The sequence below is a fragment of the Mauremys reevesii genome, linkage group 2, assembly GCF_016161935.1.
Source record: "Mauremys reevesii isolate NIE-2019 linkage group 2, ASM1616193v1, whole genome shotgun sequence".
Taxonomy (NCBI): domain Eukaryota; kingdom Metazoa; phylum Chordata; order Testudines; family Geoemydidae; genus Mauremys; species Mauremys reevesii.
Genome location: NC_052624.1, coordinates 115686719 through 115713968, shown reverse-complemented (window position 1 = coordinate 115713968; position 27250 = coordinate 115686719). Strand labels below are relative to the sequence as shown.

The 27250-nt window shown below is 43.5% G+C and overlaps 1 protein-coding gene across 7 annotated transcripts in view; it reads right to left on the bottom strand.

Moving 5' to 3' along the window:
- The window catches only part of INVS (inversin), a 241438-nt gene that overhangs the window by 92481 nt on the left and 121707 nt on the right, over positions 1-27250 (bottom strand). For all 7 annotated transcript variants that reach the window (XM_039525062.1, XM_039525067.1, XM_039525060.1 and 4 more), the window contains 2 exons: positions 15379-15559; positions 4991-5100 (listed from right to left, as the gene is read on the bottom strand). In XM_039525062.1, the coding sequence (XP_039380996.1) occupies positions 4991-5100; positions 15379-15559 (291 nt within the window). The remainder of the gene's footprint in view (positions 1-4990; positions 5101-15378; positions 15560-27250) is intronic.

Here is a 27250-nt window from a genome sequence, read left to right as displayed (position 1 = left end):
ATTTATATTAGAGGATGATGCACAAATTGAATTAAATATGTTGAAACTATGGTGAAAAGGATAATATGATAATCACAAGCACATATAAATCACCGGAGCTAGAGAAGTGAGTATAAGATCAGGAAAATTTGCTATGGACACTATATGATACTTGGAAAAAAATAGCTTGACCCAGCTTCTATTTAAACGAATAAATTCCTGTAGACTTCAGTGGTGCAATATCAGGCCTATTGATGATACTTGAAGTGATACAGACCATACTCAGAATGGTTTAATATACAGAGAGGGGGAAATAATTCCCAGATGAGAAGTCACTGATTGTTTTGGGCTAGATTCTAACTTGGACTATATGCCCAAACAAGGGAACAAAGGGCAACTAGGACCTCCTTACACTCCTGCATGGATGACCCACATTTTGGGTCTAGGTATATAACAGAGTAAGTGGGGTTACTCATTCACTTATTCCATCTCCAGAGCAGATTGGGTGTGGGTTCTAACCGCCACCCTATTTGCTTTCCAGAGTAGCTAAGCCAGAGCAGGGGTTTGGCAGGGAAGTAAGTAATTAACTACTAGTATAGGTGATCAGTAAATTATTACCACAAAGGAGCAGGAGGAATAAGGGGAGGAATTGTGATTCAGAGGTTTATCTCTGAATCACTATGCTTCCTGGGGTTACTCTGCTTAATTAGGGTTGTTCCTAATGTCAGACTCTAGTCCCTAGTGTCTCAAAGAACAGTCCTTGCTACTTCCTCTTTGGATTTAAAATATATTATACATTAGGTTTTGTGGTGGTTGTTCAAAAGCATCTGGACTGAGGTTCAGTGACAGAAGATTAACCGAAAAGCTCATGCTCCAAAACGTCTGTTAGTCTATAAGGTGCCACAAGACTCTTTGCTGCTTTTACAGATCCAGACTAACACGGCTACCCCTCTGATACGAAACAGGTGAGGTATCATTTTGGTGCCGCAAGTAGGTGGTGTTTGGGAGATGCCAACACTTATTCAAAAAACAGTCAACCCTGGAAGAACCTAGCAGAGCCCATGGCATATTCAAGACTCAATTAGGGGGAGCCAAATTCAGAGAGACCAGTGGAAGCAAGCAGCACATACAATCGTATTTGGAGTATCTGCACAATCTACTGTGAGCAGCACCTCATTTTGTTGGCTCACATGGGTGGAGCTTGGAAGGGTACCACCACTAGAACTGATTTTAATTTTTTTCCCTTGCAGAAATGAAAACAAAAATGTTTTCTGATGGAAACTTTCAAGTTTTCACTGAAAACTCGAAAACTGAAAGATTTCAGCCTAAGTATTTTGATGGAAATTGAAAGTTACCACAGAAAGCAGATACTTTTCATGAAAAAAGTTGTTTTCCATTGAAGAACAGTTTTGACAGAAAATCTACTGTTCCCTAACCACCACTGTCTCTTCTCTAATTTGACCCCCGGTTCAGCCTCACCAGGTCACCCCAGGGGAGGAGGAGGATTCCTTGCCCTGTGACCACACCCCAGAAATCTGTCTATTCTCCTGCCTGGACCTATTAAAGCCCCAGTGCAGAAGCACAGTGCTTAAACTACTATTAGTTTATTATATAAGATCTATGCAGAAATAATGAGGAACTGGAACCATTAAAACACACACACACAGCAGGTGTTTACTACTCTCTGTGCTTTCATTGACCCTCACTACCTCAGGTACAAACTGATACTCATTAGGCCAAGAACTCAGCGCCTTGCCTTAACGCTGCACTGCTTGAAATTCTGCAAAGTGGAGAGTAGTAAGAAGGCTGGACCTCTATACCATTAAGCATTCTTTCCCAAATACATTATTTTATTTTTTTCCATTATGGTAAAACATTTCAATCTTTCTTTTAACCAAGCTTTTCTCAGTTCCTTTTATAGGAGAAAAAAACCCCACAACAACAGAACAGTCTCAAAGATTTGAAAAGGCTATTAAAATAGCTCCTTTTCCCAAGACAAAGACAACACCATAACCTGAAGACAGAAACAGAATGAATTAGAATTTGCTAGTTTAGCAAACTAAGGAGAAAAGGAGCATGCACTTTACCTGACTTTATATTTTTAATTTGTATTATAAGTAGAGAAAACAAATACAAAACCACAAACCCATAAAGCTCATTAAGAAAAGGAAAAAGAACTAACCCTCTTATTTCTAGGTGCTGCACTGTCAAGAAGCCCTAGAGAATATTAAATAATACCTCCACACAAAGGGAGAGTTTCAATAGAGTCAAAAATGGACTTTACATGAGACCTGACTTTTTCTTTTCCATATTGCCTGGCATTATTTTAATAATAAAACCAATCCAGATATGGCGAAGTGCTATTGAATTGCAGGAGGCTATGTGAAAGGAGGAATCTTCTTAGTGGGTCTGTTTTCACCAGGAAAAAAGGAGTGTTTATATACCTTATGTTAGACAAAATATGGTAACTAACATGAGATAAAAGACTGTGGCCAGGAAGGAACTTTTCTCACGAGCTTATTGGAAAGGAACATATCTCTCCTGCCTTAGTCTAGAAAGGGGAGGTTATTTGTTTGGCTCAAGCAGACATATTACATATGAGCAAGTTCCTGGAAAAATTCCTGTGCTGCAGACAATGGGGGGGAATCTCAGTCCATTCCATATTCTTCTTCATGTGCAGAGCTCTTAAAGGACTGGCCAATTAATAGCAAGGAGGATGGGTAAGAGGAGAAAGAACAGGATAAAGAGTCAGGATACAAATATAGATGAATTGGAAAATGGCAAAAAATCTTCCAGCTAAATGCATTAGATGAAAATTATATGTAATGAAGGCTTTTAATATTCCTGAGATAAGCCAGCAGTAAGGAAGAGAATTAAAATGAACAATCATTTTGCAAGCATTTTATTAATAGGAAAAGAGAAAGGATAAATAAAGCATCAAGATCATCATTACAACTCACATAAAAAGAGAAATATTCTACTGTCTCCTTAAATGCATCTGACCAAATTAGAAAGCAGGAAATTCTTCAAGCAAGTGAGGATGGAGTCCTGTACCCAGCCAAACTGTGCACACTGTAATGGAAGATATACTTTTTCTTGATGATACAAGTCAACAGAAAAAATTCTGGAAAAATGTGTAAGTTCCACAGAGCTGTGCTCAGATAATGAGGCTAAACTAAAAACACTTTATACTTTATCACCAATGAGAGGGACCTTTGGTATTTTTTATTTTTTGCCTCTCTGACATTTAAGTTGATATGTTTTGTACTTAGCTGTAATATGTTTACTGATTTCTATATAAAAGAGAATAAAAATACCCTGCTGAATGATGACAGTAAAAATGCCAGAGACACTGAACCTTATGATTTGAAACTGCACAAGTTAGCCCATTGATTTTCCATGTTTGCACCTTCTAGGATATGGTGTTAACATGGAGATGCTCCATATTGGACTATGGAGGTATGCAGTAGCAGGGGACTAGACTATTCTTTAGCTATGTTTCATGGGACAAATGATACAATTATAATGGGAGATATTAAGAAATTAATCAGTTTCTTAAAGCCAAAACTACAGTATTAAAGGCCACCAGCTACACAAGTGCATGTGCACATATACATGATCCCACTATGCACAGTTTGTGAGCAACTGGTTTAAACATGTGGCCAGAGGTTCAGAAAGAAATGTATTATGAAACATCAGATAATGGATATGCCATTCTGTTTTCTATTGTTCTTTATTATTACATGCAGTTACCAGGATGCTATGACATAGACTATTCTAATCATGTTTGAAAAAGTTTTTTAATATTAACATTTTGAAATCCATCATCTATATGGCACACAATACAGGAAAACTGAATAAAACTTGTGAACACACCTCTAGATACAGATTACTCTACAAATCATTAGAAATCTGTTCTCAGGGCTACCCTATTTCATAGAATCATAGAAGATTAGGGTTGAAAGAGACCTCAGGAGGTCATCTAGTCCAACGCCCTGCTCAAAGCAGGACCAACACCAACTAAATCATTCCAGCCAGAACTCTGTCAAGTCAGGCCTTAAAAACCTCTAAGGATGGAGATTCTACCACTTCCCTAGGTAACCCATTCCAGTGCTTCACCACCCTCCTAGTGAAATAGTGTTTCCTAATATCCAACCTAGACCTCCCCCACTGCAACTTGAGACCACTGCTCCTTGTTCTGTCATCTGCCACCACTGAACAGCCAAGCTCCATCCTCTTTGGAAACCCCCTTCAGGTAGTTGAAGGCTGCTATCAAATCCCCCCTCACTCTTCTCTTCTGCAGACTAAACAATCCAAGTTCCCTCAGCCTTTCCTCGTAAGTCATGTGCCCCAGCACCCTGATCATTTGCATTGCCCTCCACTTGACTCTCTCCAATTTGTCCACATCCTTTCTGTATGGGGGACCCAAAACTGGATTCAGTACTCCAGATGTGGCCTCACCAGTGCCGAATAGAGGGGAATAATCACGTCTACTAATTTCTGCTAATACAGCCCAATATGCTGTTAGCCTTTCTGGCAACATGGGCACACTGCTGACTCATATCCAGCTTCTCATCCACTGTAATCCTCAGGTTCTTTTCTGCAGAACTGCTGCTTAGACAGTCGGTCCCCAGCCTGTAGCGGTGCATGGGATTCTTCTGTCCTAAGTGCAGGAGTCTGCACTTGTCCTTGTTGAACCTCATCAGATTTCTTTTGGCCCAATCCTCCAATTTGTCTAGGTCACTCTGGACCCTATCCCTACCCTCCAGCATATCTACCTCTCCCCCCATCTTAGTGTCATCCGGGAACTTGCTGAGGGTGAAATCTATCTCATCATCCAGATCATTAATAAAGATGTTGAACAAAACCGACCCTAGGATGGACCCCTGGGGCACTCCGCTTGATACTTGATAATTATTATTCTACAATAATTTGTATAATCTATGTTATATATTAAAATAATTTGCTTTATGTTTCAGATACTTACATACTTACATACATACATACTTACAGCAAAGTTGCTCTGTGCTGCATAATGTAAGGGTGTTGCCCCTTGGCTATCAGATGGGATGGTTCCAAACTTATTTCTTTCTAACAGGAGATGGACAATCTGTGCATGGCCTGACAAAGAGCAGAAATTAACATATAAATAATGTATGCAGCTCACTAGTTGCTTTGCTCTGAAGTCTTCTTTCCTATTAAACAAAGGAAAAATCAACAAACATGAATAAATGCTAGGACATTCAAATAAAATCATAAGACTTCACATGAGCTTTATGTTGCAATTGTCCAACTTGGTATGCTGTTTTTGCCAACGGTGCTCTAGTTTCACTGTTCCTTCTACCCTCATCTTTTGCAAGCCATCAGGGAACTATGATGGCCTGGGAAAATGAAACTGAGGAAAAGGCCATTTAGCATCTAAAGTAAAAGACAAAAGGCTATTATAGTGTACTACTACACCATCAGTAGTACTTTGTCAGACAACAGTCTACTATACTATAATAAGTGAGATGGATACTTCCATACAAGGCTTTGGAAATTACAACCAAAACCTTGAGTCTGACCCAGCGGTCAGCTCAAGACAGCAAAGTGAGCCGTGGTCTGGGATGATGTGCTTTTGGTTGCTTAAACCAGCAATTTCATTTCAAAGTACAGTGTGTTGTAGGAATCATGCCTGGGGGTCCTTACTCAGTTTTTATTCAAGCAGAATTCCCATTGAAGTTCATGGTAATCTGACTGAGAATGACATGAAAAACAACTACAAATCTCAGGATTTGGCCTCTGGATATTATTTCTTGCAATAATTTGACAAACTTCTTCTAAGCATTCTAATTTCTTCCCCCAAAACTCCAGTTTCCCCAAGCACAGCCATTATTTCAACTCTATGTTCCAACTCATTACATGAATTCTATATGAGAAAGTTACTTACCTTACAGATACTGGAGGTTCTTTGAGATGTGTGGTCCCTATTTGTATTCCACTGTGGGTGCACATGCACTTTATGTGCCTGGAGTTGGAGAATTCTTGCAGCCAGTGTCTGTTGGTCTGCGCATGTGCCCTTGCTCTCATTGTGCCTCGAGCCAAGGGTATAAAGGCTGGAGTAGACCAATCACCTCTCCAGTTCTTTCTCTACTGTAAATCCAGAAATGATCCGAAGCAGAGGGGAAGGAGGGCGAGTAGTGGCATACAGAGGGCGCACACATTTCAAACACCCTCCAGTTATTATAAGATAATTAACCTTCTCTTCTTTGAGTGCTGGTCCTTATGTACATTCCACTGCAGGTGAATGACAAGCAGTACTCTAGAGTGCGAGGATGCAGGTGGCAGAGTCATTTGAAGGACTGTTGACCCAAAAGATGCACCAGATAAGGAGTCCTGTATTAGAGCCTAATGTCTCATGAATGTGTGGATGGAACTCCATGTAGCTACTTTGCAAATGTCAAGTAGAGGCACATCCCAAAGCGATGTCACTGATGTTGCTTGTGCTCCTGTAGAATAAGCCCTTATCCATGAGGGGAGGAAGATGTGACAGCTGGTAGAAGAGTAGGATACAGCCTGAGATCCATTTAGAGACTCTGGGAGATATAGCTTGACCTCAGAGTCATTCTGCTATGGTGAGAAACAGTCTAGATGATTTCTGATTGGTTTCATCCTTTGCAGGTAGCAGGCCAAGGCTCATCGCATGTCAAGGGAATGAAGTCTTCTATCCTACTCAGATGCATGTGGCTTCAGGGAAAAAACAGGTAAGTGGACTGACCGGTTTAACTGGAACTCTGAAAGTGCCTTGGGGCGAACTTCAGATGTAGTCCTAATGAGATGTACTTATGGAATATAGAGAATGGAGGCTCTGCCAGTCGGGCTCCAAGCTCATTTATCCTTTTGGCTGAAGTGATGGCGCAAAGAATAAAACTTTCATTAACAGGTGATACCTGGAACACGTGACTAGTGTTTCAAAGGGAAACTTAGTGAGTGATGAAAGTACAAGGTTTATGTCCCTGTGAGGTACAGGCTTCCTTACTGGCCGGAAAGTTCTGATTTGGCCTTTTAAGAATCTGTTAGTCAACGGGTGAGTGAAAATTAAATAATCATCTGATAGCAGATGGCATGTACTGATTGCTACCAGGGGGACTACAGAAATGAGGGAGAGCCCAGTCATTTTGAGAGAAATAAGGGGAAAATCTGCTGACTCAGGAGACATGTGTTTCAGCTGTACTCAGGTGGAAAAACACCTTCACTTGGCTGAATAGCTTTTCCTACAGGAATCTTTTCTGCTGTTATCAAGGATGGTTTGTACAGCCTGAGAGCAGGAATGTTCTGCGGATGACAGCAATCCAAAAACCAAGCCAGGAGATGAAGTGCTTTGGGGTTGGGATGCTTGATCCTGCCCTTCTTCCGGGTCAAGGGATCACGAAAGGACTGCTTCCACTTGTGACTGATGGCAAAATGCCTGTGGAGAGTGTCCGCCAACACATTCTGAGCTCCCAGAAGATTGGTTGATGACACGATGATTTGATTCCTGATACATCAGTTCTACAGAGTGACTGCTCCTACACACAGGGGGATGGATTGTGCCCCTCCTTGTTTATAGATGTAGAAGACAGTTGTGATATTGTCTGACATTATAAGGACATAGTGGAACTGGATACATTGCACAAAAACTTTGCAAGCTTCTTGGATTGCCCAAAGTTCCAGAAGACATGCATCCTGGCTTTGCTGGGCATCCAAGTGCCCTGTGCTCTCTGGTTGTCCATGTGGAACCCCAAGCCCAAGAGGGAAGCTTCTGTAATGATCATCCTGTCCAGCGAGGGGAATAGGAAGGGGATGCCCACACATACCTGATGGGAATCCTTCCACCACATTACTTTGGAAAGAATTGTAACTCTAGAATTCATGCTGTGTTTGGCTAGTGAATACACTGTTTGGTGCCATGCCTCTAGGCAACTTAGTGGACTCTGGCGAATGGGGTTGTGATGCTGGCAGACCAGATGCCAATTCATGCCAAGGCCTCAGGATTCACTGAGCACTTACAAATACATAGCTGGAAACTAGCCTTGCTTACCTGTGTGTTTGAAGTATCAAAATAAACATAAGATGCTAAGTTGATAAGAATGTGTTCAGTGCTTTATAAATTGCAAATAGGATGCTGCATGTATTGTTCTCTCAATTATATCCTCTGTTATAAATTGATAACAAGCATTTGTATTGTAATCCTCTGTGACTACATAACTCATCAAACAGGGAAAAAGCCTTGTGTAATGAAAATGATAGTCTCTAACAAGATGATGTTAAATCCTGTTAATTTAAACGCAAAGAAGCCACTGTGCGAGATCAAGGATAAAAAACTTTAAGTGTATTCCTCCCCTTTTCCCCCAGGAAGAAGGGACCTGTTTTTCTGAGGGAAAAAGATATAAAAATGCTTCACAAGGAAAAATGATTATCTCTTTGCTGTTTGAATTCTCATAGAGCCAGAGACACTAAACTAAGCAGAGATCCCCAGAATCAACCTGGGTCTGCTGAGAAAGACATTTTGAATGGAATCTCTGTTGTCTTTGGGAATCATAGATGGTAACCCATTTGTGCGTATGTGTGCTTTTGTTCACATTTGTTACTGGGTTGGTGAAATCTAATTATAGAACATACCACCAGTTTGGGGTGTCTGCCCTGTTTTTGACAGTCATCCCTGAGGTAGGCACGAACAGTCGTGAGCCACTCCAAACTGCATGAAGCCATGTGTCCCAGGAGGGAAAGATAATTTCTAACTGGAGCTTAATAAGTGCACTTAACCTGGCCTATCAGATAATTCATAGCACCAATTCCACTTGTACCAATGACGCTGAAACATTGGGATCCATCGGTTCCAGCAAGGAACACCCAACCAGAGCTTCAACCACTGTGGTACCTACTTTTATGCTTGTGAGAGCATTCCCTGCCTTCCCAATGAGGCCACAACTGGGTCTGTGGATATGGATTTCTGCCCACCAGAGTCAGACCTTGAGGCAGGAGGCACACTCTTGAGGCATACTAGCTCAGGAAGGCACAGGTTGTGGCTAGGTGTAATATGTGCCACTTCTTTTCTATCAGTACCAGTGAGATGTGAACATCCTAAGTCATAGGGCCATGACAGAAAAGCCCATGAAACCAGGGCTCTATTGAAAATAATAAAATATAGGCAGAAAAATACTTAGGATGAGATTTTCTGAGCTAGATTTTAAACTCTTTGGGGCAAGGATTTGCCATTTCTATTACGTTTGTACAATGGCTAGCACAACGGGGCCTTAACCTGGTCGAGGTGTCTAGGCACTATCATGATATAAATGTTAAATAATTATGAACAACAGCAACAACAAAAACAATGATGCAGAGAATTTAGCCACATATATTCCATTACTTTAAATTTAAGATTTGTGGCTAAATCCCTGCATTGCTTTGAAAAGCTTGACCTTAATTTACTTAGTAACACTTCAGAATCTTACATCAAAATCTATTTTCAGCATATAATGGTTTTCCTTAATATTTTTAATTTTTTTGCTATTTCTGAAAATGAATACAGAGTTATTGACAGTGAGGTCTCACAGTTCACGTACACCATCATGGGGACCTCATCAAGGTCATGTAGTGTTCCAGAAGTCTGTGCACTTTTTTCTTTCTACGCCTTACAGATGAGAAAATTCCCTCCCCATGCATCTGATGGATGCGGTCAGTCACAAGCCAGATGATTTTTGCTTACAACATACTAGACAGGTACAAGTGACCAATGCAGATTTTCTGGGGTGCCAATCCATGAACACCTAAAATGTCTGCTAATTTTCCTCTAGAAATTTATGGCCCTATCTGACTATGAAAAACACTTTTCACTGGATTGCTTATTATACAGTTACAGTAGACCTATATTCTAATTGGAGTTGCAATACCTCTTGCTCTTTGCTTAACAGTGCCTTTATTTGCATCTCAGCTTCCCAAAGGGTCATGTGGATTAGATCTGTTTAAAGTAGAATGGCAGTGTTTGAAGCTTTTTCCTTATGATTTGGCACATCCTGCTCATTCTTCCTCACAGTGAGAGTGAGACTAGAAACAGTGAGATCATTTTTTTCTAATTTTCTGTTAGTACTGAAACACACTATGTTTTCCTTTATTTATATTTGTAAGTGTATATTTAGTTGTTGCTTCAGGGAACTAGTTTTGTGTTTGGTAACTTATAAAAGAATAAAACCGTTGTATATACAACTTTATAACTTAGGCCTTGTCAATACTACTAGTTCTTTGCCAGTATAGCTATGTTGATACAGCTATATAGATGGAGCCCCAGGGCATAGATACAGCATAAGCTGACAGAAGGATTTTTTCTGTCAGCGTGTTAATACCACTACCCTGAATATAACATTGGCTGTGCTGACAGAACCACTCTTCTCTTGGCATAGAAGAATCATAGAAGATTAGGGTTGGAAGAGACCTCAGGAGGTCATCTAGTCCAACACCCTGCTCAAAGCTGGACCAACACCAACTAAATCATCCTAGCCAGGGCTTTGTCAAGCCAGGCCTTAAAAACCTCTAAGGATGGAGATTCCACCACCTCCCTAGGTAACCCATTCCAGTGCTTCACCACCCTCCTAGTGAAATAGTGTTATCTAATATCCAACCTAAACCTCCCGCACTGCAACTTGAGACCACTGCAACTTGAGACCACTGCTCCTTGTTCTGTCATCTGCCACCACTGAGAACAGCCGAGCTCCATCCTCTTTGGAACCCCCCTTCAGGTAGTTGAGGGCTGCTATCAAATCCCTCCTCACTTTTCTGCAGACTAAACAAGCCCAGTTTCCTCAGCCTCTCCTTGTAAGTCATGTGCCCCAGCACCCTGATTATTTTCATTGTCCTCTGCTTGACTCTCTCCAATTTGTCCTCATCTTTTCTGTAGTGGGGGGCCCAAAACTGGACCCAATATTCCAGATGTGGCCTCAACAGTGCCGAATGGAGGGGAATAATCACTTCCCTCGGTCTGCTGGCAATGCTCCTACTGATACAGCCCAATATGCCATTGGCCTTCTTGGCAACAAGGGCACACTGTTGACTCATATCCAGCTTCTTGTCCACTGTAATCCCCAGGTCCTTTTCTGCAGAACTGCTGCTTAGACAGTCGGTCCCCAGCCCGTAGCAGTGCATAGGATTCTTCCTTCCTAAATGCAGGACTCTGCACTTGTCCTTGTTGAACCTCATCAGATTTCTTTTGGCCCAATCCTCCAATTTGTCTAGGTCACTCTGGACCCTATCCCTACCCTCCAGCTTAGTGTAATCCACAAACTTGCTGAGGGTGCAATCCCATCGTCCAGATCATTAATTAAGATGTTGAACAAAACCGGCCCCAGGACCCACCCCGGAGCACTCCGCTTGATACTGACTGCCAACTAGACATCGAGCCGTTGATCACTATCCATTGAGCCCAACAATCTAGCCAGCTTTCTGTTCACCTTGTAGTCCATTTATCCAATCCATACTTTTTTAACTTGCTGGCAAGAATACTGTGGGAGATCGTATCAAAAGCTTTGCTAAAGTCAAGATACATCACGTCCAGCATATCCACAGAGCTAGTTATCTTATCATAAAAGGCAATCAGGTTGGTCAGGTATGACTTGGCCTTGGTGAATCCATGTTGATTGTTCCTGATCACCTTCCTCTCTTCCAAGTGTTTCAAAATGGTTTCCTTGAGGACCTGCTCCATGATTTTTCCAGGGACTGAGGTGAGGCTGACTGGTCTATAGTTCCCCACGTTCTCCTTCTTCCCTTTTTTAAAGATGGGCATTATATTTGCCTTTTTCCAATCAGCTGGGACCTCCCCCGCTCGCTAGGAGTTTTTAAAGATAATGGCCAATGGCTCTGCAATCACATCAGCCAATTCCCTCAGCACCCTCGGATGCATTAGATCTGTACCCATAGACTTGTGCATGTCCAGTTTTTCTAAATAGTCCTTAACCTGTTCTTTCACTTCTGAAGGCTGCTCACCTCCTTCCCATACTGTGTTGTCAAGGACAGCAGTGTGGGAGCTGTCCTTGTCTGTGACCTTGTCTGTGTCTATATGGGGGTTTTGCTGGCATACCTACGTCAGCTAGTGAGTGTTTTTTCACATTCCTGACTGACATAGCTATGCTGACAAAATTTTGTAGTGTAGACCTGGCCTTACAGAGACTCAGATTGAACATGTTAATGGAAAAAGTAATAGCAACATTAGAAAGATAAAAAATCCAACTATTTTTTCCTAGCTGAACTGGGGTTTTCAGGAGGGTAAAGGGAGTAGCATGACAGATGAATATCACTCACTATTGCATGGAGACAAGGGATGCCCATTTGCCCTCACAGTGCCTGAAAAGGTCTTATTATTAGCAGAATTTTGCAAAGCTTCATAACTAGAAGTAATATGTTTTTCATATTAAATGATTGCTATATCAGAGGAGCATGGACATCAGTGTTTCTTCTGCTTGTTGCACTTGTTCACAAATAAAGCCATTTAGTACACCCACAGTTTCAGAGAACCTGATATTCATCTACTGAGCACTACTGCTACTCACAAGTTCTAGAATCAAAACAAGTTCTAGAATCAGTTCCTTTTCATGCTAAAGTTTTCATCATACTACTTTTCAGAAATGTAACACTTTGCAATTTCAGGTGAAGTGCAAAATTCAACTTATTAAGTTTTGAAAAACCCTTGTGAGGGGAGAAGAGCCAGCTTTAAAATCATATACAATCAGTAATATGAATGATTATATCCTCAGATGGTGTAAACTGGCATAACTCCATTGACTTCAATAGAGTAGGTTTCCACCTGCTAAAGATCTGGCCTATTGGTTCTACTGTTCTTTGAGATCCTTAATGCCCCTACAGGAGGGTAGGGTGCCAGCTTCTTGTAAATGAGAGGGTGTTAGGCCCTTGCTCGAGACACAGCCTCTTGATGGTGACAAACCTTACAATTATTACTTGTTTCTAACCCGTCTTTTTGCAGTAAGGTTATTGAAAATATGCTGGCGAGGCAACACCAGTATCCTCTGGAGTCCCTGGACATCTATCATCCCTCTCAACCAACTTTTCAGCCATGATATAGTACACAGATTGCACTGATTTCATTTGGCTAATGATTTCATCTTAGCAATGGACAAATGTTAGGTGTCCACATTGATGCTTTTAGATATCTCTGATCAAGAGGTTCTGTTAACTCAACCACAGACTGCAGCAGTAGTGGCTGGCACTTCAGTGATTCTGTTCCTTCCTCTTAAAGATCCAGGAGAGTGATATTTGGTAACTGCTCATCTCTTTCAAGGGCTTTCTTGTACAGTGCTCTTCAGGGCCCTAGTGAGTCACTCCATTCAATTCAATGCTTTTGTGGGTCTCCTTGGGGGGCAGTATACAGATTACATGCAGTTCTGTCTCTCTCCTCCAAAACCATGCTCTGAAGTGTCCCTAGCCACTGCTTGCCAGAAGCTGGGAATGGGCAACAGGGGATGAATCACTTGATGATTGTCTGTTTTGTTCATTCCCTCTGAGGCACCTGGCATTGGCCACTGTTGGATGACAGGATACTGGGCTAGGTGGATCATTGGTCTGACCCAGTATGGCCATTCTTATGTTCTTATCCAACCTGGGAGCTGTGATGTCTTTGCAAATTCCCGATTAAGATAGAAATTTAGAAGGTGAACTGAAGCTCAATCCAGACAAATCTCTGGATGACTGGGGGCAGGATCTAGATTTATCTAAGGTAATTATCTGACTCCCATTACTATAGTCTCTGACTAACTTACAAACTTTAATATCACCTGTTCGTGAAATAGGAAAGCATTATTAGCCCCATTTCACAGATGGATAACTTAAGCACAGAGAAACTAAGTGATTTGTCCAAGGTCTTACAGGAAGCTGAGTGGAGCAGGGAATTGAACCCAGATTTGCCAAGTAGCAGGCTAGTATCCTAGCCAATGGAACATCCTTCTTCCACAATACTAGAGCTTATGATTGCAGGGGCATGCACATCCTTTGTCAATAAGTTTCCCTATTTAGGGGATCTTCTGGATCCCTTACTACTCCTTGCTTTGGTTGCCAGAACGGTCATGGTCATTTATTTCACATGATGGTTATAAACAACTCTCTCTGATGTAGTTTTGTCACAATTATTGGTGTAATTATCTCTCATTGGTACTGTGCTAGTGCTTAAGGAGACCAGTAGAGATCTGGGCCGCAGTGTCTTAGGAACTGTACTAACACAGAATAAGAAATGGTCTCTGCCCTGAAAAGCTTATAATATAGCAGACAAGACAAAAAAAAAAGGGGTTGAGGGAAGGAATATAACATACATGCAGAGTGAAAAACATGATGGTTTGCAAACATCATGTTAGTTCCACTTTTTTTTTTCTTCCAGAGTGGGGTTTTTGCTGGGATGGGATTAGCTAAAGAGAAAGAGAGACAGGGGACACTGTAGGGAGGGGGCTAAGAAAAGAGAGGGAAAGAGGAGGAGCATGGAAAGAAAGTGAATTGAGGCTGAAGTAAAGAGACTGGGGGCGGGGGGAAGGAGTTGGAGCAAGCAGCTAATCGGTGAAGGAAAACAATGTCCAGAGTAAAAACTCTAAAAACTAGTTACTCTAAAAACTCTAAAAATATCGTAGGTGTCTAAAAGTCCCTACTCCACTGCTTGTCTCTGCTTCTGCTGAGGGGATCATCCTAGGAGTTCCTTTATTCCCGAAGCCACAAAGCTCCGAGAGCCTCCAAAGGTGGTGGTAGTGGGGGCGCTCCCTTAAAAACAGTTCTGGATCTGATTATGATGAATGAGAAAGAAAACCCCATTTGGGCCTCATCTTCCTCCTACTGATCCCTCATGGTGTAGCTGTACCTGCTGCAGCTGTTTGTTTCTGTTCTTCTGGGCTGAGTCTCTAGGTACCTCCAGATGAGATTATTCTAATGGACTCAGTGAGATCATTCTGAAGGAACAGCAGGTGCAGAACGAAGTGGCCCACTTGCTCAGTTGTGTTAGCTATAGGAAGCATAAAACACAAGTGATCCAAACAGTGCAATGGCTCCCCTAAGCGTTAGGATGTAATTCAAATTGTTGATATTGATCTTTAAAGTCCTGGTTGGTTTGAGGCCTGAGAAACTGCCTCTCCACTTGTGCATCCCATTTAAATTGAGAATAGCTAATATGCTCTCAGTAACTGCTTAGATTTGAATGCATGATCTGCTGGTATAGAACATTTTCAATGGAGGACCTCAGTTTCTGGAATTTGCTTCCCAATTAGTTTGATAGCCTATCATACTTATTTTACAAAGATTAGTTAGCATGATGCCAGGCAGGAATTTAATAGTAATAGGAGACAGGATAAAAAACAGACAACTGCCCTAAGTAAGTTTTGCATTCAGTGTTATTCAATTCACCCAGTAAAGCTGCCCAGTGAAGAGGAGTTCGAAAGAGGTTGTCATAAGATGTCACATTGCAGCCTTCATAAGAGGTCAGGACATCAACCACTGCCACATTCCCATCAGCAACTGCAAAATGAAGGGGGGTTCGTCCTTCATAGTCCTGCCAGTTCAATAAAGATTCTGTGGGAGCAGCATCCTGTTTAACAAAGACATCAGAAACAAAAACACGTTACATGAGTTTGAAAGAAAAGCTACAGACCCTTAATGGATGATGGAAAATGCTTCACAATAGGCAAGAGATGAAGTGTCACTAATCAGTACAGCAGGCACTGGATAGTTTTATAACCAATTACCTACACTAAATCTGCAGTTACCGTCAAATATTTTTTGCTGATGTTTTTGATATCTATCCCAAGCCTCTCTTGCAGTATTTCATCTTCAGTTCACACTGATGGGTTTTGCCCTGGTTATATAGTGTGAACTGATCCATACACAGGTCCTTAAAGGACTGACTCAAGTATTTTGGAAACCATAATTAGATCTCCTCAAATAATTAGATCTCTTTTTCCAGGCTTAAAAAGCTTTGTAGATGGTCCCCCTTCCCCGTGCAAAAGACACTCCTCTTTACCACATATTAGTATTGTTGTTGTCCCCTGGACACGTTCTAAAACACAAAGCTCCATTTTTAATTCTTTGAGGGGGTCAACAAGCATGTGGACAAGGGGGATCCTGTGAATAAGAAGAAGGGGCACAGCAGGTGGTCACTGAAGGTGGGAGGGCAAGGAAGAAAAGAAGAGAAGCTAGTTCTACAGGAAGAGGGAAAGAGTCAATGGAGATAACACCAAATACGAGCCCCAGGAGGATACGGGATGGGTTGCAGAGGATTGCAAGGGAGAATAGGAATCGAGAGGACTTGCAGCCCGAGGGAACAGGGGATAGACTGGAGAATCGCACCATCACCAGGAAAAGGCAGGTCTACATGATTGGGGACTCCTTACTGAGAAGAATAGATAGGCCTGTAACCAGAGCTGACCCAGAGAACTGAAGGGTGTGCTGTCTGCCGGGTGCAAAGATACGGGATGTGGACCCGAGACTGAAGAGGATCCTAACAGGAGCAGGAAAGAATCCACTGATTGTCCTTCATGTGGGAACAAATGATACAGGTAGATTCTCGCTGGAACATATCAAGGGAGACTATGCCAGGCTAAGGAAGACGCTTAAGGAAATCGAGGCTCAGGTGATCTTCAGTGGGATTCTGCCTCTTCCTAGAGAAGGGTAACAAAGGTGTGACAAGATTATGATGATTAACAGATGGCTCAGGCAGTGGTGCTATAAGGAAGACTTTGGGATGTATGGCCACTGGGAGGCATTCATGGACAGAGGACTGTTCTCTCGGGATGGACTTCACCTGAGTAGGGAGGGAAAGAGACTTCTAGGATGGAGGCTGGCACAACGGATTAAGAGAGCTTTAAACTAGGAATTTGGGGGAGATGGTTGGGAGATGTCCAGGTAATCTCCGCGCCAGATTTTAACATTGAGAGGGAAGAAAACGAAGTAAGAAAGAATACAGCCATGGGTATGAGAATGGACATAAGGAGGAAGGGTAGTGTAGATGCCAGTCTAATAGGTGATACTGGCGGTAGAATGTCAGTGCCTAATTGGGTAAAGAATGTGAGTGAAGCCAAACAGCAAAAATTAAGATGTTTGTACACCAATGCGAGGAGCCTAGGTAACAAAATAGAGGAACTAGAGTTACTGGTGCAGGAAGTAAAACTGGATATTATAGGGATAACAGAAACATGGTGGAATAGTAGTCATAACTGGAGTACAGGTATTGAAGGGTTTAGGAAAGACAGAAATAAAAGCAAAGGTGGTAGAGTAGCATTGTATTTCAATGATGAGGTAGACTGTAAAGAAATAAGAAGTGATGGAATGGATAAGACAGAGTCTGTCTGGGCAAAAATCACATTGGGGAAGAAAGCTACTAGATCCTCCCCTGAGATAGTGCTTGGGGTGTGCTACAGACCGCCAGGATCTTATTTGGATATGAATAGAGACCTCTTTAATGTTTTTAATGAAGTAAATACTAATGGGAATTGTGTGATCATGGGAGACTTTAACTTCCCAGATATAGACTGGAGGACAAGTGCTCATAATAATCATAGGGCTCAGATTTTCCTGGATGCAATAACTGATGGATTCCTTCACCAAGTAGTTGCTGAACCAAAGAAGAGGGGATGCCATTTTAGATTTGGTTTTAGTGAGTAGTGAAGACCTTATAAAAGAAATGGTTGTAGGGAACAACCTTGGTTCGAGTGATCAAGAGCTAATTCAGTTCAAACTAAATGGAAGGATAAACAAAAATAGATCCGTGACTAGGGTTTTTGATTTCAAAAGGGCTAACTTTAAAAAAAATTAAGGAAATTAGTTAGGGAAGTAGATTGGACTGAAGAACTTGTGGATCTGAAGGCAGAGGAGGCCTGGGATTACTTCAAGTCAAAATTGCAGAAACTATCAGAAGCCTGCATCCCAAGAAAGGGGAAAAAATTCATAGGCAAGAGTTGTAGACCAAGCTGGATGAGCAAGCATCTCAGAGAAGTGATTAAGAAAAAGCAGAAAGCCTACAAGGAATGGAAGATGGGAGGGATCAGCAAGGAAAGCTACCTTATTGAGGTCAGAACATGTAGGGATCAAGTGAGAAAGGCCAAAAACCATGCAGAGTTGGACCCTGCAAAGAGAATTAAAACCAATAGTAAAAGGTTCTATAGCCATATAAATAAGAAGAAAACAAAGAAAGAAGAAGTGGGACCACTAAACACTGAGGATAGAGTGGAGGTTAAGGATAATCTAGGCATGGCCCAACATCTAAACAAATATTTTGTCTCAGTCTTTAATGAGGCTACTGAGGAGCTTAGGGATAACGGCAGGATGACAAATGAGAATGAGGATATGGAGGTAGATGTTACCACATCCGAGGTAGAAGCCAAACTCAAACAGCTTAATGGGACTAAATCGAGGGGCCCAGATAATCTTCATCCAAGAATATTAAAGGAACTGGCACATGAAATTGCAAGCCCATTAGCAAGAATTTTTAATGAATCTGTAAACTCACAGGTTGTACCGTATGACTGGAGAATTGCTAACATAGTTCCTATTTTTAAGAAAGGAAAAAAACGTGATCTGGGTAACTACAGGCCTGCTAGTTTGACATCTGTAGTATGCAAGGTCTTGGAAAAAAATTTGAAGGAGAAAGTAGTTAAGGACATTGAGGTCAATGGTAATTGGGACAAAATACAACATGGTTTTATAAAAAGTAAATCGTGCCAAACCAACTGATCTCCTTCTTTGAGAAGGTAACAGATTTTTTAGACAAAGGAAACACAGTGGATCTAATTTATCTCGATTTCACTAAGGCATTTGATACGGTTCCACATGGGGAATTATAAGTTAAATGGAAAAGATGGGGATCAATATGAAAACTGAAAGGTGGATATGGAACTGGTTAAAGGGGAGACTACAATGGGTCATACTGAAAGGTCAGGCTGGAGGGAGGTTACTAGTTGAGTTCCTCGGGGATCAGTTTTGAGACCAATCTTATTTAATCTTTTTATTACTGACCTTAGCACAAAAAGTGGGAGTGTGCTAATAAAATCTGCGGATGACACAAAGCTTGGAGGTATTGCCAATACAGAGAAGGACCAGGATATCATACAGAAAGATCTGGATGATCTTATAAACTGGAATAATAGTAATAGGATGAAATTTAATAGTGAAAGGTGTAAAGGTCATGCATTTAGGGATTAACAACAAGAACTTTTGTTATAAGCTGGGGACGCATCAGTTGGAAGTAACAGAGGAGGAGAAGGACCTTGGAGTATTGGTTGACCACAGGACGACTATGAGACACCAATGTGATATGGCTGTGAAAAAGAGCTAATGCAGTCTTGGGATGCATCAGGCGAAGTATTTCCAGTAGAGATAAGGAGGTGTTAGTACCGTTATACAAGGCACCAGTGAGACCTCATCTGGAATACTGTGGGCAGTTCAGGTCTCCCGTGTTTAAGAAGGATGAATTCAAGCTGGAACAGGTACAGAGAAGGGCTACTAGGAAGATCCGAGGAATGGAAAGAGCTTGGCTTGTTTAGCCTAACCAAAAGAAGGCTGAGGGGAGATATAATTGCTCTCTATAAATATATCAGAGGAATAAATGACAGGGAGGGAAAGGAATTATTTATGCTCATTACCAATGTGGACACAAGAACAAATGAATATAAACTGGCCATCAGGAAGTTTAGACTTGAAATTAGACAAAGGTTTCTAACTATCAGAGGAGTGAAGTTCTGGAACAGCCTTCCAAGGGGAGCAGTGGAGGCAAAAGACATATCTGGCTTCAAGACTAAGCTTGATACGTGTATGGAAGGGATGGTATGATGGGATAGCCTAATTTTGGCAATTAACTGATCTTTGACTATTAGCAGTAAATATGCTCACTGGCCTGTGACGGGATGTTAGATGGGGCGGGATCTGAATTACTACAGAGAATTCTTTCCTGGGTGTCTGGCTGGTGAGTCTTGCCCACATGCTCAGGATTTAGCTGATTGCCATATTTGGGGTTGGGAAGGAATTTTCCTCCAGGGCAGATTGGCAGAGGCCCTGGGGGGTTTTCTGCAGTGTGAGGCATGGGCCACTTGCTGTAGGATTCTCTGCACCTTGAAGTCTTTAAACCATAGAATCATAGAATTATAGACTTTAAGGTCAGAAGGGACCATTATGATCATCTAGTCTGACCTCCTGCACAATGCAGGCCACAGAATCTCACCCACCCACTCCTGTATCAAACCTGTGTCTGAGCCACTGAAGTCCTCAACCCATGATTTGAAGACTTCAATAGCTCAGACATAGGTTAGAGGTTTATTACAGGAGTGCGTGAGTGAGATTCTGTGGCCTGCGTTGTGCAGGAGGTCAGACTAGATGATCATGATGGCCCCATCTGACATTAAAGTCTATGACTCTATGACTCTATATAGTGTACTTAGATTTTCAGAAAGTGTTTGACAAGGTCCCTCACCAAAGACTCTTAAGCAAAGTAAGCAGTCATGGGACGAGAGGGAACGTCCTCTCATGGACTGGTAACTGGTTAAAAGATAGGAAACAAACGGTAGGAATAAATGGTTAGTTTTCCGAATGGAGAGAGGTAAATAGTGATGTCCCCGAGGGGTCTGTACTGGGACCAGTCCTATTCAACATATTCATAAATGATCTGGAAAAAGGGATAAAACAGTGAGGTGGCAAAATCTGTAGATGATACAAAACTACTCAAGATAATTAAGTCCCAGGCAAACTGCAAAGAGCTACAAAAGAATCTCTCAAAACTGGATGTCTGGGCAACAAAATGGCAGATAAAATTCAATGTTGATAAATGCAAAGTAATGCACATTGGAAAACAAAATAATTTAGATGGGGTCTAAATTATCTGTTACCGCTCTAGAAAGAGATCTTGGAGTCATTGTGGATAGTTCTCTGAAAATACCCACTCAACGTGCAGCAGCAGTCAAAAAAGTGAACAGAACACTGGGAATCATTAAGAAAGGGATAGAGAATAAGACAGAAAATATCGTATTGCCTCTATATAAATCCATGGTACAATCACATCTTAAATACTGTGTGCAGATGTGATCGTCCCATTTCAATAAAAAATATATTGGACTTGGAAAAGTTTCAGAAAAGGGCAACAAAAATGATTAAGGGTATGGAATGGCTTTCGTATGAGGAGAGATTAATAAGCCTGGGACTTTTCAAGCTTGGAAAAGAGACGACTAAAGTGGGGAGGGGATATGATAGAGGTGTATAAAATCATGACTGGTGTGAAAAAAGTAAATAAGGAAGTGCTATTTACTCCATCTCATAACACAAGAACTAGGGGAAACCAAATGAAATTAATAGGCAGCAGGTTTAAAACAAATAAAAGGAAGTATTTCTTCACACACAACACAGTAAGCCTGTGGAACTCTTTGCCAGAGGATGTCGTGAAGGCAAGATTATAATAGGGTTCAAAAAAGAACTAGATAAATTCACGGAGGACAGGTCTATCAATGGCTATTAGCCAGGATGGGTAAGGATGCTGTCCGTAGCCTCTGTTTGCCAGAAGCTGGGAATAACGACAGGGGATGGATCACTTGATGATTACCTGTTCTGTTCATTCCCTCTGGGGCACCTGGCATTGGCCACAGTCGGAGGACAGGTTACTGGGCTAGATGGACGTTTGGTCTGACCCAGTATGGCCGTTCTTATGTTCATAAAGATACTATTCAACACAGTGTCACAAAGGAAATCTAAGAGCCTTCAGATATTTGTTTTTAAACACTGTAGTTCTATAAATACATGAGTTTCTAACTGGCTGAAGTTTGATTATTTAAAAACTTCTTTAAACTGTGTCATGGTCAACCAATCTGATCAGCTGACACAGGTTTCATTTGGTATAATAATCAATATTGGACATTGAATTAGGTATGAAGAATTCTAAAAATATTGCATGTAAAGACTTGACTTGTTTATCATGTTTTCTTAAAAGCATAATGTAAAATGTATTAGACTATTTAATGAAGAATTGCAGATGTATGGTCTCTAACTATATACTTCTGAAAAAGAACAAAGGTAGGTGCAACTGAAAAAATAGTTACCTATCTTTTGTAACTGTTTTCTTCGAGATGTGTTGCTCATATCCATTCCATTCTAGGTGCATGCACACCCATGTGCACAGTCATCAGAGATTTTTGCCTTAATGGTATCCATAGGGTCAGCTGTGGCACCCCCTTGAGTGCTGCGCTAATGTATCAGTATATTAGGTGCCACTGGCCTTACGCCCTCTCAGTTCCTTCTTTCCGGCAACTCCAACAGAGGGGCAGGAGGGCGGGTAATGGAATGGACATGAGCAACACACCTCGAAGAACACCAGTTACAAAAGGTAGGTAACTGTTTTTTCTTCTTCGAGTGCTTGCTCGTGTCGATTCCATTCTAGGTGACTCACAAGCAGTATCCCTGGAGGTGGGCTCGGAGTTCACGGTTGTACAGCTTGCAATACTGCTCTACCAAAGCCAGCATCGTCTCAGGCCTGCTGGGTAAGTTCATATTGCGATGTAAATGTGTGGACAAACAACCAGATGGCAGCCTTGCAGATATCCTGGATTGGCACTTGGGCTAGGAAAGCTGCTGAAGAGGCTTGTGCCCTGGTTGAGTGGGCAGTTACACTCGCCAGAGGAGGCACCTTGGCCTGTTCATAGCGGTAGCGGATACAGATAAAAGAGACAGACGCTGGAGCTTAAGATGGAGGAGGTAATCCAGGATTAACTGCAGTGAGGTCCTCTTGGGTCGAATGCCTTTATCCCAAGTCCAGCATATAAACCATTTCCATTTGGTAGGTTGCTCTGGTTGAGGGCTTTCTGCTGCGCAGAAGAACCTGTTGAATACCGGCCGAGCACAGCTGCTCATCTGCATTCAACCATGCAGCAGCCAGGCCATCAGATGCAGTGCCATCAGGTTCAGATGCAACAGTCTGCCATGGTTCTGAGGTAATAGGTCCGGCCGGAGCGGTAGCTGTAACAAGGCAGCCACCGAGAGGTCTAGCAGCATGCTGAACCAGTGCTGTTGCAGCCACGCCGGCAGTATGAGGATTACTTTCGCTCTGTCCTGCTTGATCTTCACGAGGACTCCATGGATTAATGGCACCGGAGGGAAGGCGTACATCTGAGCCTATGACCACAGAAGCAGGAAGGAGTCCCCCCCGAACTTTGGAAAATGATGCTGACTAGCTCCGAATGGAGCGACCACTCGTGGCGAGATTAGAAGGTCCTGCTTAGGCGATCTGCCAAAGTGTTTCTGGCCCCGGGGAGGTGTGCGGCCACGAGATGAATGGCTTGCTGAACACAGAAGATCCAGAGCCTAAGGGCTTCTTGGCAAAGGGCTGAGGATCGGGCTCTGCCTTGCTTGTTGATATAGAACATAGTGGTGGTATTGTCCGTCAGGACTTGAACCACCCTTCCTTTTATGAGGCAGGAAAGCTTGACAGGCCAAGCATACCATTCTGAGCTCCCTGACATTCACATATAAGGAGCGATCGCAACTCGACCAATGACCATGTATGCCGAGTTTGCCCAGATGAGCTTCCCACCCCAGATCCAGAGCATCGGAGACCAGGGTAACCGATGGGGCTGGGGCCACAAAGGGGACTCCCTCCAACACTGATGTGGGGTCCAACCACCAAGCGAATGACGACAGTATGTGGTCTGGACCCTTGACTACCTGGTCTATGTTCTATCTGTTGGGGATGTAGATCGATGCCAGCCATGCCTGTAGATGGCGCTGTTTGTGTAAATGCAGGCCACCATGTGGCCCAACAGTCTTGAGCATGTGTAAGTGGTAGTGAGAGGGTAGGCTTGCATATGTGAGATTAGGTCTGACAAAACGCGGAATCAGGCTTCGGAGAGGAAGGGCCTGGCCCGAGCAGAGTCAAGGACTGCTCCTATGAACTCTATGTGCTGCACCAGAACTAATGTCGATATTTTCTTGTTTATCAATAGACCTAGATTGCGACATGCGAAGCAAACCAGAACGTGGTGCTGCCGCGCCTGATGCTGAGACTGGCCCTTGATCAACCAGTCGTCGAGGTCCGGGTAAATTTGAACGCCCCAACGCCTCAGGTAAGTGGCCACTGTCGCCATGCACATTGTAAACACTCCCAGGGCTGATGAGAGACCAAAGGGCAGCACTGTGAATTGGAAATGGCGCTGGCCCAACACAAAACAGAGGAACCATCTGTGTCCTGGGAAAATGGAAATACATATCCTTCACGTCGAGGGCAGCGTACCAGGAAGGGGATCCTGGAGGACAGGGAGACCATGTGAAACTTCAACTTCTTGAGATGCTTGTTGAGGCAACACAGGTCTAGGATGGGTTTTAGGCCCCCTTTTGCTTTAGGGATTAGGAAATATTTGGGGAGTAGAATCCTTTTCCCTTCATATCCCAAGGGATCTCCTCCACCACTCCCAGCCTTTGGAAGTTTTCCATATTCCACATCCTGAGTGAGGAGTTGCTCCTGAGAAGGGTCCCTGAAGAGGATGGGGGAAGGGAGGTGGAAGGGAGGGGCAGTCAAGAACTGTAGGGTGTAGCCCAAGGATATTGTGTGGAGCACTCAACGGTCTGATGTCACTCATGACCGTGTCGACTGGAAGGGGTGCAGGCGGTTGAGGGAAGAACACGAGGGTGGATCCAGGTACTTGACTGGAGCGCCCTCCTCGGTTGCAGCTTCAAAATACCTGTCTCTGGCCCCCGTGGTGTTTCAAAGGGCCAAGCTGAGCTGGCGAGCGAGAGGATGAAGGGACACAGTGCTTAAATGCTTTGTCTTTGTCCTTTCTCCTGTAGGTACCCTGCCAGAACTCCCCAGGACCGAGGCGGAGGAGGCCAAGGTGGAGGCCGGCACTGCTTTCTGGCCTGCTGCAGAGTGTGGAGGCCCAGCGATCGCAGGATGGCCTGGGAGTCTTTAAAGCCACACAGCCTTGCGTCAGTGAGCTCAGAGAAGAACCCTGTGCCCTCAAACGGGAGTTCCTGGATTGTGGCCTGCATCTCTTGGGATAACCCCAAAGATTGTAGCCAACAGCTGCGCCTGATGGCCACCACCAAGGCAACCACCCTGGCGGCCGAGTCTGTAGCAGCCCAGGCCATCTGGAGGGTGCCCTTTGCCACTGCTTTTCCCTCCTCCAGGATCGTGGCAAGTTCGAGGGCCAGGTCCTGTGAAAGGGCTTCCCTTAACTTGATAAGGGAGTTCCATAAATTAAAATTGTACCTGCCTAACAGGGCTTGGTGGTTGCATACCTGGAATTGTAGGCTGGCCATTGAATACATTTTCTGCCAAAGAGGTCTAGTCATTTGACTTCTTTATTTTTTGGTGTGCCACTCACCTGGCCCTGCCTATCCCTCTCATTAACTGCGGACATGACCAGCGACCTCGCTGGTGGGTGCGTATAGAGATATTCAAACCCCTTTGCAGGGACAAAATACATTTTTCCACCCTTTTGGATATGGGTGGAATCAAAGATGGGGTCTGCCACAGAGTTTTAGCAATCTTTAGGACCTCAGGGTGGACAGGTAATGCAATGCGGGCTGGGTGGAGGACAATCTGATGTTGAACAAGTAGTCTGATTCCTCCTCCAACTCCTCGATTTCAAGGTTTAAGTTGGCTGCAACCCTTTTAAGGAGAGCCTGGTGCTCCTTAAAGTTGTCGGGGGGACTGCCAGTCTGGGAGGGCCCGGCCACCGCTTTGTCCAGCCACGAAGACGATCAGGGGCAGGTTCCCCTTCCCTTTCTGGAGACAGCTCCTTGGGTGTTGGTTCCTGTTGATTTGTCTCCGTGGTGGATTCTGCACCACGTTTCGAACCCAGTGCCAGCAGTTTGTCCGAAGGAGCCACAGAGGAGCGGTGGCAGTATGGAACCAGCATCACCAGTACCACCCAAGGGTTCCAACATGGCCATTGATCAGGCCACTGTCCCTGTTGCCGGCATCGTGCTGGTCTTGCGGGCCGACGATGGGCTGAACCCCAGCTCTGACTCGGACCAGTCTCCTTCCGGGGACCAGAGTGGGGCTGTGGAGGCCTGTGTGTGCTGACTAACTCTTGTCGGAGACCGGTGTCTAGAGGGTAGGGATTATCGCCTGTCCCTCGAAGGGGTACCAAGGCAAAGGAGACCAGTGCCATGATGGCAAGCAGGCCCGAACTAGTGGGGACCAGCACCTGGGTGATAGCGATCTGCGCCAAGGTGATCTTAGGCAGGAGGCTGTCCAGTACTAGAAGCGTGGGGACCGGTGCCTCAATTACAGCGATCTGTGCCTCATGGAAGGAGAACACAGCACCAGGGACCTGGGCCTTCTAGCCAGAGACCAAGGTCCTAGGCTATGGGGATGGGGATGAATGGCTGCAATCCAGGGACTGATGGTGCTCCCCTGCAGTAGCCGTAGGCCCACCAGGTCTTTGGCAGCTTGGGCCGTCCCGGGCGACAAGATCCCCACAGAAGCCGGGATCCCCTACTGCTCCCAGGAGTTGGATCATTGGCTGGGCTAGAGGGTCAGAGCGTAGCAGTACTCCCCTGTAGCTCGGGGGCAGGCACGTGGCCTTGTCATAAACAGTTAAGGGTTAAGGTTTTTTTCTACCTGTAAAGGGTTAACAAGCAGTACCTGTGAACACCTGACCAGAGGACCAATCAGGGACAAGATATTTTCAAATCCCTGTGGAGGGAAGTTTTTTTCTTTTCTTTGTGTTAGAGAGTCTCTCTTGAGAGTTAAGGGAGTCCAGACATCTTAATCAAGTCCTCCCAGGTTTCTGCAATAAATTCTTCTATTCAAGCTAGTGAGTATTAGCAAGGAACTAGTATTCTTATACTTTTATTTCTGTATTTGCAATTCTGTGTTTTGCTATAGAATTTCTTTAATTCTGTACTGTTATTGCTTTTACTGAGAAAGAAGGGAGGGGGAATTCTCTCCAGAGATTAATAAGTTTAGACCCTGTGTATTGTTCCATCTTGGTATTACAGAGACAGTTACTTTCTTTTTATTCTTTAATAAATCTTTTCTGTTAAGGACTTGGTTGATCTTTCCTTGGGTGAATTCTCAGGGAAAGGGGAGGAGGGAGGAGGAAGGCGTCCCTCTGTAGTTGGATCCCGGTATCTCTCCTAGGAAAAGGGAGGGGGGAGGAAGCAGGGGGGAATGGTTTATTTTTCCTGGGTGTAAGAACTCCATGGATTTGGGGCTCTTGGGATCCCCAAGGATTTTGGGGAAGGTCTGTGTCCCAATACACGTACATTATTGGGTGGTGGCAGCTTTTACCAGATCTAAACTAAGATT